General features: G+C 38.8%; 1 protein-coding gene across 1 annotated transcript in view; it reads left to right on the top strand.

Annotated features, from left to right (window-relative positions):
- Nucleotides 1–18,126, top strand: part of LOC121917411 (transcription initiation factor TFIID subunit 4B-like) — a 112,030-nt gene that overhangs the window by 55,238 nt on the left and 38,666 nt on the right. The window contains 2 exon segments of the mRNA XM_042443350.1: nt 7,569–7,694; nt 9,352–9,408. Coding sequence (XP_042299284.1) covers nt 7,569–7,694; nt 9,352–9,408 — 183 coding nt within the window.

Genomic DNA, 18,126 nt, shown 5'->3' with positions numbered 1-18,126 from the left:
AATTATTGGTAAATAAGTCCATATTCTTTGTCGTCAACCATATTCCTAGGTATTTAACTTTTTTCACTATTTGAAATTTTGTTATGTCCTCTATACTCTCCTGTTCCTCTTCAAAAATATTCTACGTCAGCATCTTCATTTTATCTTTATTAATTTGGAATCCTGAATTATCTCCAAACTCTTTTAGTTTCTTCAGTAAAGGATCTAAGCTTTCCAGAGGATTACTTAAAGAGATTATTAAGTCGTCCGCAAATGCTTTCATTTTATATTCCCATCCTTTTATTTTTACTCCCACGATCAGTTTGTCTTCTCTCAGCTGTATCAGAAATGTTTCTATTACCAAAAGAAATAATAGCAGAGACAGTGGACATCATTGTCTTACTCCCTTATAGATATTGAATGATTCTGTTTTATCCCTGTTTATAATTAGTTTGGCTTCTTGCTTCTCATATTTTTTTTTTATCCAGATTAAAAAGTTTTCACCCACATTCATTTCCTCTAAAGTTTTTACCCTATATAACCAGATCACCTTGTCAAACAAAGGCCTTTTCTGCATCCAGGAATATTAGTAATAATTTTTGTCGTAATTTTTTTCATGGTATTCTATTAAGTTTAACACATTTCTAATATTATCTCTCATCAGTCTTTTCGGTAGGAATCCATTTTGGTCTTCATGGATCCATTCATTTAACACTCTCTTTAATCTTTCTGCCAAGATAGAATCGAATAGTTTATAGTCCGAATTAAGGAGAGATATTGGCCTATAATTAGATGGATTTTTCAAATCTTTATCCTCCTTGGGGACAAGGGTGATGTTTGCTTGCCTCCACGTTTCAGGTATATTTTTTATCAAGAATCTCGTTCATCACCATGTATAATGTTTGCAGTAGCTGTGTCATAAATGTTTTATAGTACTCCATGATAAAACCATCAGGGCCAGGCGATTTATTTAACTTACTTCTTCTAATTGCGAGGATTATTTCTTTTGATATCGGTTTATTTAATTCTAGTCGGTGTTTCTCATCTATCTTGGGAACATTAATCTTCTTGAGATAGCTGGCTATATCTTTCTCTTGTATTTTTGACTTCTCGTACAAAGTGGAATAAAAATTTTAAAATGTCTTATTAATCTTTTTCGGATCTTTTATAATTTCTTCTTCAATCTTAAATTCCCCAGTTTCCCAAATTAGCCTATGACTAAAACTTGAACAGGTATCATTCTTAAAAATACTTCGCAGTTTGAGTGTTTTTACAACCACACTGTCTCATCCAATGTTTTTCCATATATCAGCAGTTTTGAAAATCTAATACAGGAAGGAGGGAGTTTAGACTTTGGGGCATCTTTTTGCTATTGCGTGCTTTCAAGTAATTTCTGACCTATGGTCACCCTAAGGCAAACCTATTATGGGATTTTCATGGCAGGATTTGTTCAGAAAGGCTTTTCTTTTGCCTTCCTCGGAGGCTCAGAGAGTTGTCCTAGGTCACCCAGTGGGTTTCTGTGGCTAAATGGGGATTCATATCCTGGTCTCCCAGAGTGTTAGACTAACGTTCAGACTGCTACACCATGCTAGTCTAAGTTTAAGGAGGGGCATTTAAAATTCCAGTATAGCATAGTAGTTTAAGCATTGGACTCTGACTCTGGAGAAGGCAATGGCAAATTTTCTCTGAACAAATCTTGCCAAGAAAACCCCATGATAGGTTCATCTTAGGGATGCCATAAGTCTGAAGCCACTTGAACGCACACAATACACACATTTAAAATTCTTAGCCAAAGAACTCTAGTGCCTCACCAAGTTGCCTACAGATTCCATAGGATGCAGCTTTGGCATGGTGCTAAAACTATGTAACCTGAAAGGTAGGTCCCCAGGGAATTCTTTTCCATGACTGAGTGGGAATTCAAACTCTGGTTTCCATAGCCGTAGTCCAACGCTCAAGCTACTACACCATGCTGGCTCTCTTTGGCCCCTTTTGGCTTTATCAGGTCTGCCAAGTAAAAACAGATGCAAATTAGTGGCTCAAGCATATAGCCAATTATCTACTCTACCTTAAGAACTTCATACCAGGATGACTTTTATACAGAGATGCACATTTGAATTACTAGAGATCAGGGATTCCAATGGTTTGATTTAGTTCTAAAAATGACTATTCAGCTCTTCAGAGTTAGGTACAGTATCTTTATCTATCTATCTCAGATTTTCTTTCCATCTGTCTGAAATGCTATAATTTAAAAAATCTGACTAAAATGTTATAGTTGGGGTGGGGGATGAATGTATAGAAATGATACTTTTCTAAAGTTCTAATCTTTACATGTAGAAAAAATTGCGTTTTTTATTCAAGAGTTGGCCAAGGAGCTTCACTCTGGAGGCCAACGTTCTGCCCACCTCTGCTGCATGCCAATGATGGGAAACCCATGGCCTTTGTGATGTTGTTGGACTGTTTTCATCAAGCTTGATCGTTCACCATGCTGACTGGGGCTGATGGGGTGGGGTTAAAGTTGAGTAGCATCTGGAGCAGTACAGGCTTCCCAACTCTACTTCATAAAATGTCACGTGTCAGACTCCAGGGACGTAGCCAATGGTCCGGACCCCCCCTTCCATTAGAAAAATGAATGGTGTGTGCTGCTGCGCCGCCGCACTCAAGCCCCATTATAATGGTGGCACTTAGTCTGGACCCCTCCCTTCCTAAAATCCTAGCTACGTCCCTGCAGACTCTCTGACCATTTGAGAACAGGTTAAATATTGCCAGATTTCAACCAGGAAAATGTTCACAAATGGACATAAATGGGACATTAGGAATGGAAATACACAAAAGCCAGTTGCAGATACTTCAGTCTTACGCATTCCATCTTTAGGCATCATCCTTCCGCCTACCTTTGTCCCCTAAAGACCATACTTAAAACTGAACTTGTCACCTCATTTCCATACCCACAAGGTTTTTACTTTCAATTAACACTCACACACAGCCAGTTTATATAGGTGGACTCTGTCTGAATTCTCCATTCCATCCTATGCATCTAAGGAAGTAGGATCAAGTGCGCAAAAGCTCATGCTACCAGCTTCTTTCTTTAGTTAGTCTCAAAGGTGCTACTGTATCCCTTTGCATACTGATATATTTTCTTAAACCATCTGACATGCAGGAGGAAGTGCAGACATGGCTTTTCTGACTTATCTCCTTTCCTTCCTTGGCATAGTTGATGAAATCCACAGGGGAGGGGGGCAGTGAGGGGATGGCTCTTGTTACCTAAATTCCAGGAGGTCCCAAGAGGGCACTCACAAATTGATTTAAATGGGGAAATTAGTTTAGCTCAATAGGAAGCAGAAAGAAGGCTTTGGTAATTAAAGCCAGGATCTAAGCCTTTGCATGGTGATACGGTGGCTCAGGTGGTTAAGATGCTGATTCTGTTGATTGTAAGATCAGCACATTGGCAGTTTGAGGCCAGGGTGCTGCATGATGGGGTGAGCTCCCATCACTAGTCCCAGTTTCTGCCAATCTAACAGTCTGAAAGCATGCAAATGCAAGTAGATAAATACTTGGTGGGAAGGTAAACAGTGTTATGTGCAATCATGCTGGCCCCAGGATCACAGAGTAGTCTCTGACAATGCTGGCTCTTCGGCTTAGTAATGGAGATGACCATTGCCCCCTATGGTCGGACATGACTTGACAACCTTATCAACGGGGAATACCTTTACCTTTAAGCCTTTGTATACCAGTTCTAGACCCAGAGAACTCCAGAGGCAGGACTAAATCAATTTATTTTATTAACAAATAAAAAGGGAAATCGCCACACAAGTACACAGTCTGTCATACTCACACACATAAGAAATAACAATGCAAAGTCAGTAAAAGGTAGCAAATTTCAGGATTGTAAAGAGGCACTACTATACCAGTCCTGGAGTGTAGCTCCAATTGCAGGGTTACCAGAATGAGGATGGCTTAATAGCTGCCTTCAATACATGGGATGGCTATTGAGATGCCCAGTTGAAAATGAACACAGGTTCTATATGGCTTCAAACTAAACCAATGTGCTGCTGTCTAGGTACATGTATTTATAGCAAGAAATGGGTCCTGAGAGCAGTGTTTCAGGAGTTAAATGTTTTTTCCTAGAGTAAAATGACTTTTCCAAGAGAGACGAATGAAGTTAAGCAAGAATGAATGGACAATCACCATAAATATCTTCAGGAGAAGAAGGTTTCATTCCCAGAAGGAAAGTCACTTTGTCTGTTGTTTGTAGACAGTTTCCAAGTCCAGCTCTTCCACCATCACTTTCCTTAGTGAAGGAATTATGCTGATTTTGATCTTGAGCGATCTCAGCCAAGTGTCTTTGGCCTCTCCCATGCTGAGCCATCTGGATGGCCTAACATGGTATGACTGGTTTCCTACACTGGAGAGCTCCATTGCAGCTACCTGCCTGCAACATCCCCTTTTTATATTAATTTGATATCAGGGGTCGAAGAGGGGTGACTGAGGATCCTGGGGTAACAATGTTTTTTCTCTTCTGAGAAATTCTGGAAGATTTATGCCTAACAATGCAATTTTAAATGGCACAGTGCAAAATCTTAATTTGCTTCAGCTGCTAAAATACAAATATAACATGTTGGAAGATTAGAATTTATAATTATTTTAACAAATTCTTGGAGCATTTGCAAGTAGTTGTGATTGCTTTCCAAAGGCTTTGTTAGTTGTATCAGTACTATTTGAAATCTAAAGAATTCAGTCAGGGCACTGCACACCTGATACTGCACCTGTCCTGGGTACAGTCGGACCTCTGTATCCATGGGGATCTGTTCCAACCCCCTTCTCCGTGAACAGCAAAATCCACAGATGCTCAAGCCTGCCTTGTCTCCAGTGCATACAGCTGCACTGCCATTGGGGACAATGAAACTTAAAGGTGGCATGGCAGTATGCACTCACTGCCACAGGACAATGGAGCTTGTCCCTAATGGCATCACGGCCCTGTGCATGCGCCACCATTGGGGACAACAGAGGCTTGTCGTCCGCTTCAATCCACGGACATTAGGTCCGTGGATACCGAGGTCCAACTATATTTTCTCAGTGACTGTGTGCTTGCAAATATTTGCAAGGTAGATGCTACACAAAAATGTTTAAATGTGCAAATGTCATAAATTTAAAAATGCCACTTCACCAAATATTGAACCAGTATTGTTCAGGAAAGTACGAAATATCAGCACCTCAGTCTGAAAAACCTTTAAATGATATAAATAAAAGCTGAAGATTATTTCCTAGTAGATACTGAGTTTTCCAGTCATTTTTTCTATGTTTACTAAAGTGCAGGAAATAGAATATAGGACACTGATGTGTACCAGAACAGACTATTATGCCCATCCAATGTATTGTCTATCTTTGCCTTGCAGTGGCAATTCAGGATGTCAGCCAGAGGCCTTTCTCATCACCTACTAGCTAATCTTTATAAAACTAGAGATGACAGGAGTTCAGCCTAGGACCTTCTACATGCAAACTATGTCCTCTTCCAGTGAGATAGTCTATCAATTGTACACTCCTTTTGAGTTTCTGAAGGCATCAGTTGAGCCATTCCTTGGTATTGGGCATATTTTTTCTGAATAGGTGCTGGCAGCTTATAGCAAACATAGCCTAAATTGGTTAACAACCTGGTTTCTTTCTTTCTTTCTTTCTTTCTTTCTTTCTTTCTTTCTTAGGCAGGGACAACTGACTTAATAGCTAGGATCTTGGGTCTAGCTGCAGAAGTTGCAAATTACCAGAGAGAGAGAGTTACTCTAGTCTCTTTAAAATAATTGGTAATTAGATCGCTTTCACAGAAACCTTAAAAGATGTGAGTATCTGCAAGATGGTCAGTAGCATTTTCTTCCTAGATAAATCTATGAATGAATGAATGAATGAATGAGATTTTATTTATATACCACCATTCCTTCGATCACGGCAGTTTACAGAATAATAAAAATACAAAATTACACAATCAGAGTCCCCCCATATTAAAACAATACAATACAAAATTATAAAATCCATAATTCAATCCTAATAATTAAAAACCAGTAAAAACACAGTGGAAGCAGTTCCAACCATCACAATACACACAATACACAAGGAGAAGGATTGCATTAAGACATGTGGGGGAAAGCTTGGCGAAAGAGGTAAGTCTTGAGGTTTTTCCTAAAAGACTCCAGGGAGGGGGTACTATCTAGGTACTACTGTAGAATGAAACTGGTTTTCTAGATGCATTTCAGTTGGATGCAGGGACGTAGCCAAGGGGGGGGGGGGGTCTTGGGGTCCGGACCCCCCCTTCCATTAGAAAAATGAATGGTGTGTCCTGCTGCGCCGTGACACCCAAGCCCCATTATAATGGTGGCTCCTAGTCTGGACCCCCCCCTTCCTAAAATCCTAGCTACGTCCCTGTTGGATGTGTGGTCTGGTTTTGGAATGGGAAAGTGATCTTTGCTGAGGGGGTTAGTAAGTACATAGCCCAGTTGAAATGTTTAGCAAAATATCAATTCTGCATATGTTGTATCCCCAGTCAGGATCTTCCTCATGCTTGTAATATTTAAAAGGAGACATGTTTATATACTACACATTAGGTTTAGCCGCTCATTCAATCAAATCAAAAGAGAGGTGTTAGAGGGTGTCTAGCTAATTGGAATTATGTATGCTCTTGGGGGCGGGGGGTTGCAGTTTCCTTAAAATATTGGATTTGTTGTATGTGAATACTCCTGTTTTATATTGGTTCATGTTCTAGTAACTTCACACTTAATTGTGGCAAACACCGTCTAAAATATTCAACTGTTTCAAAACAGAATGAGGGGATGGCTATTTAGTGGGATTGGTTGATATTGTTTGTACAACACCATTGCTTGATCAGCTGGACCTTCAGTTTATTTCTAAATCTCAGTTCTAAGAGTTACTGCCTGCTTTAAATGTTAAACTGTCTAGAGCTTTAAGTGGCCTGAGGCCAAGCCCAAAGAACTAGCATCTACCTTGGATACCTACCTGGATCCAAGGATCATCTTGTGTTCCACTAAAGAAAATGAAGCAGGAAGCTGCTTAGGAGCTGTACCTGTGATAAAAACATCAATTGTCCAATGCCTTAAGAGGTTTACTTGGTGCCTATGTGGCCTGCTTGATACCAGGTGAAACCCTTTATATTTGCTGAACCTTTTAGGTTCTGAACACCTAATAACCTGTAGATTTGGAGAGATTCTTATAATTCTTTCATAGACTTTGTTAAATTCTTTATCATAGTTGTTATTCTCATGTTAGGGTTTCCTAGCTTTGTAGTTTCACTATTATATCTGTTTCTAAACAAGTACTGTAGTGTAAACAAACTACATGTTTGTATGTTGTTACTCCAAATATGCATACTGTTAAATAAATAAAATAAAATAGATAGCTGTCTTGATAGTGCTTAAACGTGAGTAGCTCTAACAGATGCTAAACAAAATGTCAATTTTAGTTGTTTTTACATTTAATGCATATTTACCATTAATAACAAAGAAACAGGAATTTGTTTTCAAGCTGAAGAGTCATATGGGTCTTATATAAAATCGTAACCATAAATTTCCTCTTTTTCCCATTTTTAGGAGAGTGACAAGTACACAATATCTAGTGATACACGGGCTCAACTTAGGTTTCTTGAGCAGCTGGATCATGTAGAGAAGCAGAGGAAGGATGAAGAAGAAAGAGAAAGGTTGTTCCGTGCAGCCAAGGTGAGAGAATTCAGAAGGTCATGACAATCTCAAAAGATTCATAGTTTGCTAAATAATCTTGAGACCTGGGCCATTGGTAAAATTTATGTAGCAAGCATTCTATGTATTACTTGCACATTTACAATAATTACTTTCCTTGAGAGTTCAGCTTCATAAAAGGGGATGCAAAGGATCTCTCCTTTAGTTATGGGGTTCTGCAGGTTTTTGTCAACAGCTGGAAGATACCAGTAGTAAGAAGAAATTCAGGGAAGACCCAAGTTGACTGTACACAGCACCCAGAACCACTGCTTATCTTGTCAGTGTCCTAAACCCAGTAGAGCCATTGAGTCATCTTGGTAAGTCAACACTTACCTACTCTGGTTGGGTTTAATAATTATGTGGCTACATATTTTTTGTGATTTTGTCTTTATCTGCAATGCTTATAGCCTGTGTTAATATACTAGAATAAAATTGCCAGTATCCCAAATGGTAATACTTTCTTTCCCACGGAAAATGGGTGACTGAAGTTCCATCAATTTCCACTGAATGATGAACATAGGAAATGGAAACGATCATAACATTAGGGTGTGTGGTTACTTGCATGAGGAAGCAGGAATGGGTACCCCACCCCGTTCCAATTAGGGAAGCCATTCCATTAACATTGTCATTCAGTAGAAGTGAGCCCAATGAGGGAAGTACAGGAATGTATGTACTTTCTTTCTAAGTGCTGAAAGTGTTTAACACTCGTTTGGCACAGATCTCACTTTGACTCCTGAAGTATAAATTATCAGAAAAGAGTAATAGTTTAGAGATAATGATTTGCACCCCATGATTGGCAGGGGAGTCAATATTTATCATTACATTAATTAAGTTAATTTCTGAAAAGACTTGCTGGAGAAACTTAGGCTGTCTGGACTTTTGGAATATTGGTTCTCAAACGGTCTAACCAGCATATTTGATGCTGAGGGTCTGTGGGAGCTGGCCCAAGGGTCTGTGGGAGCTGAAGGCTAAAGGGTTTTTCAAAGCTGTTTTAAAATGACACAATAATCCAGGCCATCATTGTCTCTTTAATGGCGATGTGCCTGTTGATCTTAGCAAATCTTAGCATATAGCTAAGAATTAGCTAGGAGTTTTAATCTCACACCAGTTTGTCACTAGACCTGGAAGTCTTTCCTTTCCATATCTAATCATTCATTGGTAACTACTTGAAATAAAAAATTAAATATGCTATGTTAATACCTACCTGAAATTATCTAAAATATGAAGATTTAAAAACAAAGCTCCTTAAGGAGGTCTTCTATACTCCCAAAATGTGTTGGATCTTCTTTTCCATCTGTGCTGCTTTTCTCACTCCCTCCTCTTCTTTTTCCAATGTCTGCTGCTGACATGAACATCATCACGCCTAGGCTGGACCTGACTGACAATGTTAGCATCATTTTTAGTTCAAGCTTCCTCTGGGCTAGAACGGAGGCAGCAGTCCCTGATGAAGGGATGGTTGTGGGGTGGGGGGAGTGTGTGCCAATCTCGCTTGAGGCTTCAAGCCCCTGCAGCTAAGATTTCCAATCAGAAGAGGGGAAAATGTGGCTTATTAAATATTTAAAGATACGTTGTGTTTGGGTGCTAGTTAAATCCTATTGAATTATCTCCTCCCCCCCCCCCCCCTTTCTTTTTTTGATAGAGTCGTTCCAATAAAGAAGATCCGGAACAGCTGCGATTAAAGCAGAAAGCAAAAGAGGTAGGACTTTCAAGTTACCATGCTTGCCTTTGTATTCTGGGGGAAGGTTGGCAGCCCTCTCCTGGCAATTAGGTCAGGGTTTATTTTGCTGTTGCATACCATTTGCAGAGGCCTTGGGGAAGGACAGGAACTGCTACAGGCAAGGGCAGCACTTCAAATGAGGTCAATGAATTATGAGCTCTTAACATTTTATTTTCATAGTTTACAAAGAACTATTTCTAGACAGGCCTAAACTACAGCAGTGTGCTTGGTAGGAATATAATGTGGGATTAGAAAAAAAAGACACTTTGAGATTTAGCATCTGGGACCGTACAATAGGCTACATTTTTCCAGGGTAATTGTTCGTTTTGTAAATCTGATACTGCTTATAATTCTTTGGCTGGGAGGCGGTACTGGGATTTAGTTTTAAATGGAAAATGCCTCTGGCTTTTAATTTTCTGGGCCCAGCAGTTTTCTGTTCTGGAATGGAGCCCTTGTTTCACACAGTTCATGTTTAGCTGCAGGGGTTTTAGTTTATAGCTTAGACTGGTTAAGCTTTTACTCCCAGAGGCCTCTGCATAGCAACTGCAGAAATCAACAAATAAGTTCATTTATGTCTGCTGCAGCCTCCTCTCAGTAGCTGACTTTTTACATTTCCCAATATCCATTTCCTGACTTTTCTAGCCGGAGAGAAAAAAGCTCCACTAATTGGAGCTTATTTTAATTGAGCCTTAATATTGGATCTCACTGGAGTTGCCCCCAGAGCTACTGGGAACAGAATTAAATGAAAATACCTAAGGTTGAAGACTCTGAGTGAGAATTTTTTTACTTGACCTACAGATTCTTTTCCCTGCTGAATAAATCAAGCCTGTTCACATTTCTGATTAAGGATCTGACAGCACACAATAATAAAGACAATTGAGGTGTGAGATGTGTGATACAGAGCTGAAGAAATTGGTTTCTATAGTTACTTGACTGATTTCATGCCATTTTTAAGGATCTCTGTGGTAAATGAGTGATATTTTTTTTCCTGAGCAACCTTTTCTTAACTGTGCCTCTTGAACTATGAAATTTGTTGTTGCTTAACATTGCTACGGTTGGCTTCTAGGTGCCAATAGCAGCAGCAGTAGGTTATTTATGAATGTTTTAAAGGCCCTTATTGTTTGGATTAATGTAGGAGGCGAGGCAAAACAAATGGCAATTCAGTCAAATGGTCTCAAAATCAGTGCACTGGATTTTCAGCCAAAGTAAAGAATGTCTTCAAATGGAAGGAAAGCAGGAATGAAGGAACTTGTCACTCTGTCATGGCTCTGTAGGATCTTGGAGGTTTGCTAGAAAGCTCTGCTAGCAGAGTTCAGAGGAGTGGACTTGAGCCCTTTACTAAAACATTCTGTGTACGCATCCAACCAAAAATCCCAGGATTCCATAAGATGAAGCCATGGCAGTCCAAGCAGTACCAAACTCTGTGGTAATACCCCTTTAGTTTGTGTTCCTCTTAAGGTTTTCACATCAGTGAAACCACAACAAACCCGCGTTTCCTCAAAGCTGGTCCTGCATTCTATGCTATATTCAAGGAGAAACAGAGGCTCTTAGTCATGTGATCAGTAAAGATGGAATCAAGAGGCATTTTTACTTCCTAGTGTCATCAGTGTGTTCAGTATACAAAAATACAAGTTTTTGCTTTAGGAACTTACAGTCTAAAATTAAACAGATGTGAAGGGAAAAGAGAGTAAACATGGTGAAGGCAATATACAGTCTCATTTACAAATGCTTAGGTTTAGTTGTATTAAGGCAGGAGTAAGTGAGCTTGTGATCTTCAGATATTTTATGCAATGGCTCTGATAATGTAGGCCTGCAAAACTGAGGGTCATTAAAAAAATGTTGTCCGACGTAATCTGGTTTTATAGTAATTTGGTATGCTATCTCCAAAAACGACCTCAGATTTTTTTCCAGTTTTTCACAACTTGCTTTGGAATTTCTGTGTTAGAATATGTAGCTAATGAAATGATCCTGCAAATCATTATCCTGTAAAGAGTAAGAAAAGGCTTAAAGTCTTCTAATAGACTTTCAAAACACTTCAATTCACTGATATGAAACAAACAAAACAAATCTGTTCAAACTCACTAAAAGAAATCACATTGGAACATCAACGTCTGCTATGTTTTTTAAATTCAGCACCTAAAAATACATTAAAAATGTCTAAAATACTGGGGGGGAAAGCCTTTCATCACAGGTCTGTGTAATGCCTGACTACTGGGCAAGGTGTCTAGGGCTTTTAGGAACTGTAGTCCAAAATGTATAAAGGTCACCAGCTTGCTTACAGCCTTCATGAGGCCTTGGGTACCTGGGAGTTAAGTAAGTGAGAAATGAACAAAGAGATGATATCATTAGTCTAGATGAGAAATGATGGTGCATACACGGTTTTTTCCACAAGCCAAGGGGAGAGTTTGTGCTGTGGCACCAAGCACTGGTCTTACTGAGTAAGTGCTTTAAATCTAGAATGAGACAACCTACAGTTGTATCCTTCAAATAACATCAGTCACTTAAATCCATGGGGGAATCAACTGAACTAATAACTTGGTCAGACCATCTCATCCCTATTGAGGAAGTGAATTCAAACTAAGGAGTCCAGTTAATTTTGGTCTTATTTCTCTGTTTTTTGCATACTGAATTTTGTAGACAACTGTGCAGAGATAATACCGAAAATGATGTTCAAATTGGTGTCTCACAGTGCTTTCCTCAATGAGGAACCACGCTGAAAATCTAGATATGCCCATGTCATAGGAAGATGTGAAAGAACTTTTTAAATAGATGCACAGAAAGCTGCATCCAATATTGTATCAGAATCAAGTAGTGATGTACTATTAGATTTTCAAATCAGTTAAATAGTTAATGAAATTGATTATATAACAGTACCATCATTCTCCTGATCAAGCTAAACTGGTAATCTTGAGGTGGTAAAAACACTGGTGGGACAGTTTTGATGTGGGATTTCAACTGATTTACTAAATTGTACAGCAGTCTTACTCTGGGTTCAGCTAACTGTTTTATAGCATAGTCATTCTTGGGATAGCAGGATGATCAATCCACTCTCCTTGGGTTTATTCCCACGCACCATCCGTGAAGCAGGAGTCAGATTTCTAAACAGTTAAATTTGTTCCATTAAGACTCCTAATGCCCTTCTCCCTCAGTTTTTGTTTACCTGCCATACCATCCAGATGGAGGCAACCCTTTTCCTTATAAAATACGAAGTTAAATCTAGAGATAGTTAGAGAGAATTTGGAAATAGGAATGGAGGATCTAAGAAAGATATTTGAGTTGAGTGATAATGTAACTGAGGATAGTATGATTAAGAGAAAGAAGGCCGTGCCTGAAGGGGTGCAATGTAAAAAGAAACCAAAATTTCTAATAAAGAAAATGAGAAAGAGTCCGGACAGTTGATGGGATCTCAATCTGGGATGACTGAATTGAACAGAATTAAAGCAACAAGGGGCAAAGAAATTGGTCAGGTGCCTAGGTCTCGCCACGCTATTGAGGATTCAAATGATGTACAAGATACCATGGGTAAAGAAACCAGGCAGTTGCCTGTGTCAAACCCTGATTTTGAAGACTCCAATAACAATAAAATAGAAAAAGGGGAGATAGACAGATGCCAGATGATTGTCCCGGTCTACAGGTCAAACAGTTTAAAATAACAAAAAAGGGGAAGTGACCAGGCAGGCGCAAACTAATACTTACCAGGAGATAAGCGGGGAAAAACACTGCACCAGCAGTGGTTTCTCCTCGTTCAGAGAATAACAGTTGTGGAGAACGGTGAGTAGTCCGATCTGCCATTTTGTAGCTCCATCAGTGGGTGGAGAATTTTCAAAAGACCAGCTGTTCAGTCAGGGCAAGAGAAGCTTGGGCTGCCATTTTCTAATGCCAGCAGTAGGCGGAAAATCCTCAAGGCAGCAACAGACGGATCAGGGCAAGAGAAGCCCAATGACTCATTCTGAAATACCAGAGTTGGGCAGAGACAGTTCAGAGTCACAGCAGCTGATCCAGAGCACAGTATCAGTTGCACCTGTAATAAAGAAAAAGAAATGAACAATGAGACTTGAAAATCCAAATTCATGTAGTAACATGCAAGAAAGATACAATGGAAATGCTCAAAGTCCCCTTGGTTGATGGACCTATAGCAGCCTTAGTATCAGGAGTAATAGCACCTAGGGAAGGTGATACAACTGTGAAAGATGTAGATGAAAAAAAGGGCTGATTCTTTGTTAAGAAAGGCTCATGAAAATTCATCCATGGCATTACGTGCTTCAATAGCTGCTTCTATGTTCTCTAGGGCAGGATGCTTTGGATTCAAGGAATTCAAAAGACAGAAGAATTAGATATAAATTTATTGTATAAAGCTTTAAATCGTACAGGGTCAGTACTTGAATATGTAGTGGACACGGGTCATGATTCTGCAGCATTTATAGTGAGATCCATACATGCAGTGACAGTTGCAAGGAGGTTTTTCTGGCTTAAACACTGGGAAGCAGACCAAAAATCTAGAAATAATCTTGCAGATGTCTCATTCACGGGGAAATTATTATTTGGAGACAAAGCACTTGAGAAAAAACTGGTAGAAAATAAGGATAAGAAGCAAATGATGCCAACTACACAAAAAAGAGTTTTTGAAAAGACAATACAGAATTTATTATAGTGGCTATAATTCCTTTCGAGGAGGTAGAGCTGGTTTCAGACAAGCTGATTATAGACCACAAAGAAACTGGAATAGACCATTTTATGGCAAACATTATTCCCAAATTAAACAAAATCAGAGAGGTCAAAATGTGAACACAAAAAGAGGAGGACAATATTGACATGAAAGGTACAGAAGTAGGAGGAAGGTTATTAAAATTTGGTCACATATGGCAAAAAATTACATCAGATCAATGGATATTAAAGACAGTAAAGTCAGGTTATCACATTATATTCGACGGAATACCCAAATCAAGATACCTTCCTTCACCTGTACCAAGAGACATGTTGAAACAACAAATTGTACAGAGATTCAACATTTTCAAATTCAAGCAATAGAGGAAGTTCCAATAAATCAAAAATTCTCAGGAGTCTACTCCATTTTTTCACAATACAGTACCAAAAAGCAGAGGAGGTCACTGCCCCGTATTGAATTTGAAATATCTAAACCAATTTGTAAGATATTGCAAATTCAAGATGGAGACGTTAATGACGATCAAAGACAACTTAAGAAAGTGAGACTTGATGCTGTCGATTGATCTAAAAGAAGAGTACTTGCATTTTCCAATGGATGAACAGAGCAAGAAGTATCTGAGGTTTGCAAACAAACAACAGCATTACCAGTTCAAGACATTACCTTTCGGACTGGCATCAGCAGTCCAGAAGTTCTCATACCTCTAATAGCTTATTTGAGGAGAGAAGGAATTTAAATTTTTCCATATTTGGACGATTTACTACTGAAAGCGAGAACAAAGATGCAAGAGGTTGTATGTCGAACAATTCCGATTCTGGAATCTTGGATTTCTTCTCAACTACCAGAAAAGTTAATTAACTCCAATCACAAAACTAACACACTTGGAGGTGGAAATAGATACTGAGAGGGAATGCATGGGGAAGGCAAAAGAGTTTGAAGAAAACATTGACAGTATTAGTAAAATCAAAGAAACCAGATCTCATGTGGTTAGCAAAAGCAATGGGCATTTTAATATCGGCAGTACATCTGAAGACTCCAGGTCTTTGCAAATTCTGTTACATCCTTATCAAGAAGATATAGGGATGAAGTTACATCACATGATTGTGATACCTCAGTCAGTCAGAAACAACTTGAAATGGTGGTTAAGAAATGACAACTTGAACAGGGATGTTCCTTTTGTGTTAATGAACCAAATAAAAGCAATGACAGATATCAATCTGTTAGAATGGGGTGCTCATTGTGGTCACCTCACTGCTCAGGGAGTTTGGCTGGACTCAGACAAAAGTCAAAGCATAATTTTTTTGAAAATGAAGGCTGTCAAACTGGCATTGTTTAAATTCAGTCCAATAGTCCGCAACAAGAATGTATTCATTGTCATAGACAATATAACAGTTCGTTCATATATTAACAAACAAGGAGGTCTACATTCTTTGAACCTGATGTCAAAAGCGTTGAAAATAATGAACTGGGCCGAAAGCAATCTCAAATCAATTATGACAATGTATCTGAAGGGATCTTTAAACATAATAGCAGATTATTTGAGCTGCAATCAAATAAATCCAGCCAAATGAGAACTAAATTTTGAGGAATTCGATGCTCTGAACAGGAAATTTGGCCCATTTGTGGTAGAATTGTTTGCAAATTGCATGAATTACAAAGTTCGCCATTATTATTCAATACAGAAGGATTTTTCAGCGGAAAAGATAGATGCTTTGAACAATGAATGGCTGAAAGGAACATTATATGTGATTCCACTGATAAAAATAATTCAAATAGTCTTAAACAAAATTCAAATGGAGAAAACTCATGTAATATTTATAGCTACAAATTGACCAAGAAGACCATGGTATCCTCTAATTCAGCAATTGCTAATCACTCGTCCAGTTCAGTTACCAGAAAGAGTGCACTTGTTAACTCAGGGCCCGATTTGGCACTCGAACCCAGAATGGTTAAATCTAACTGCATTGGAATTGAGAGGATGAGGTTAGAAAGATATGGTTACACATTTCAAGTTATAGACACTACAATGGCTTCTAGGAGATCAACTACACAGGAAATTTATAATCAAACTTGGAAGGCACTTATGGCTTAGTGCAAGAAAATGAAAATTAATTACCAGAATTTTGAAATACGTTTTACATTTTCTACAGGAAGACGTGAATAAAGGTCCATGTCCTAATACAAGTTTCAACTTTGTCAGTAATCTTACACTTTGGAGGAGAAACATGATCAAATAATGAACATATCCAGAGATTTATAAGGGGAACAACATTGTTAACTTTTCCAACAAGACAACGATTCCATGGGATTTGAATGCTGTGTTGAATAGGTTGACAAAGGTACCTTTTGAGCCTTTACATACTTCCTCTTTGAAGTATTTATCTTTCAAGGTTTGTTTTTTTGGTAGCAGTTATGTCAGCTAAATGGGTATCTGAGTTGGCAGCTTTATTCATTAAACCTCATTTATGTAAATTTGAGGAGGACAGACTGGTTCTATCGATAGACCCTTCATTTTTGCCAAAGTACATTCGCAGATCAGGACATGAAGAAAATATTTATTTGCCAACTTTTTGTCCAAACCCAAAGCATTTAAAGAAAAATGATGGCATAAATTAGACTTGAAAAGGACAGTGAAGATTTATAAGAGAAGAACAAAGGATATAAGACAGATGGAAACTTTATTCGTATCTTATAATCCTAGAACCATTGGTCATAAAGCATCTAAAGTGACTTTAGGAAGATGAATTAAAGCATGCATTTTATTGTGTTACGATCTGGAAGAGAAACAGAGACCTCAGAATGTTTATCCCCATTCGACTAGGTCAGTGGTGACTTCAACAGCTTATTTTATATCATCATCTTTGAAGGAGATATGTGATGGAGTGCATTGGCCTGAGCCAAGCACGTTTATAAAGCATTACAAAATAGACAGGTTTAAATCAGCACAATCAGCTTTTGGCCATGAAGTGCAGCAAGCAGTGGTAGGAGATAGTTAGGAAGTACCTGCCCAGAAGTAGAGGGCTTGGGCATATCCCAAGGAGAGTGGATTGATCTTCCTGTCATCCTGAGAACGAGGGGTTGTACTTACCATGAAGGGTCATTCTGGAATGGCAGGAGGAGCAATCCACATCCTCCCTGGTTTATTAAAAAAATTGTAAATGAATTGAGATTTCAGCTAGATTGGTTCAACTTGGTGAATAAACTGAGGGAGAAGGGCGTTAGGAGTCTTAACGAAACAAATTTTACTGTTTAGAATTCTGACTCCTGCCTCACGGATGGTGCATGCGGATAAACCCAAGGAGAATGGATTGATCATCCTGCCATCCCAGAATGACCCTTCATGATAAGTACAACCCCTCATTCTCCATGGAGCTGACAAGAAGGGAGGTAAGTGTTAATATTATACTAGTCAGCATACAGGAACTGTTCAAAGATATAAATGCAACTGAACCTCTTGGCAAGATGCCACAATGCCAAATGTCAGCTTTTGTGCAAGTAGAAAGTTTCTCAGAAAGTTCAATGTTTGCGTTCAACTTCAAAAGATGAAACTTTTCTAATTATGAGATTAGTTGAAAAGAAAGTTGAAAGGGGGAGTCAGGAGGGTCACATCTCTTTAGGGAACTTTAAAAAAAATTAAACCACTGCACTAGAAATTTAGTATACCATAGATCAGAATGGTGGTGATATCAAGCTAAAGAAAAAGCCAAAATGTCTACATTTCACAGTCAAGGAAAGTGTACATGGTTGTAAGATTTCTTTTTCAAAAACAAAAATCTTTACCAAATAAAATAATTTCTGGAAAAGCTAAAATAAACTAAAGCAATACAAGAAGGAATTTGAGAAACAGATGTCTAGAGATATACAATCTGCTGTGGGGATCGATGGACTTGCCATCCTCAGATTTGAGTATCTGCAGAGGACAAGCCCACATTGTGTTGCCATTGGGGACAAAGGGATGGGTGGAGAGAGAGAGGGTCAATGTAGGACTCCCATCGGACTGACGGGAAAGCAGTGGCAAACACAAGGATTGGGAG

The sequence above is a fragment of the Sceloporus undulatus genome, unplaced genomic scaffold (assembly GCF_019175285.1).
Source record: "Sceloporus undulatus isolate JIND9_A2432 ecotype Alabama unplaced genomic scaffold, SceUnd_v1.1 scaffold_17, whole genome shotgun sequence".
Taxonomy (NCBI): Eukaryota; Metazoa; Chordata; class Lepidosauria; order Squamata; family Phrynosomatidae; genus Sceloporus; species Sceloporus undulatus.
This window is presented reverse-complemented; position numbering and strand designations above follow the sequence as displayed.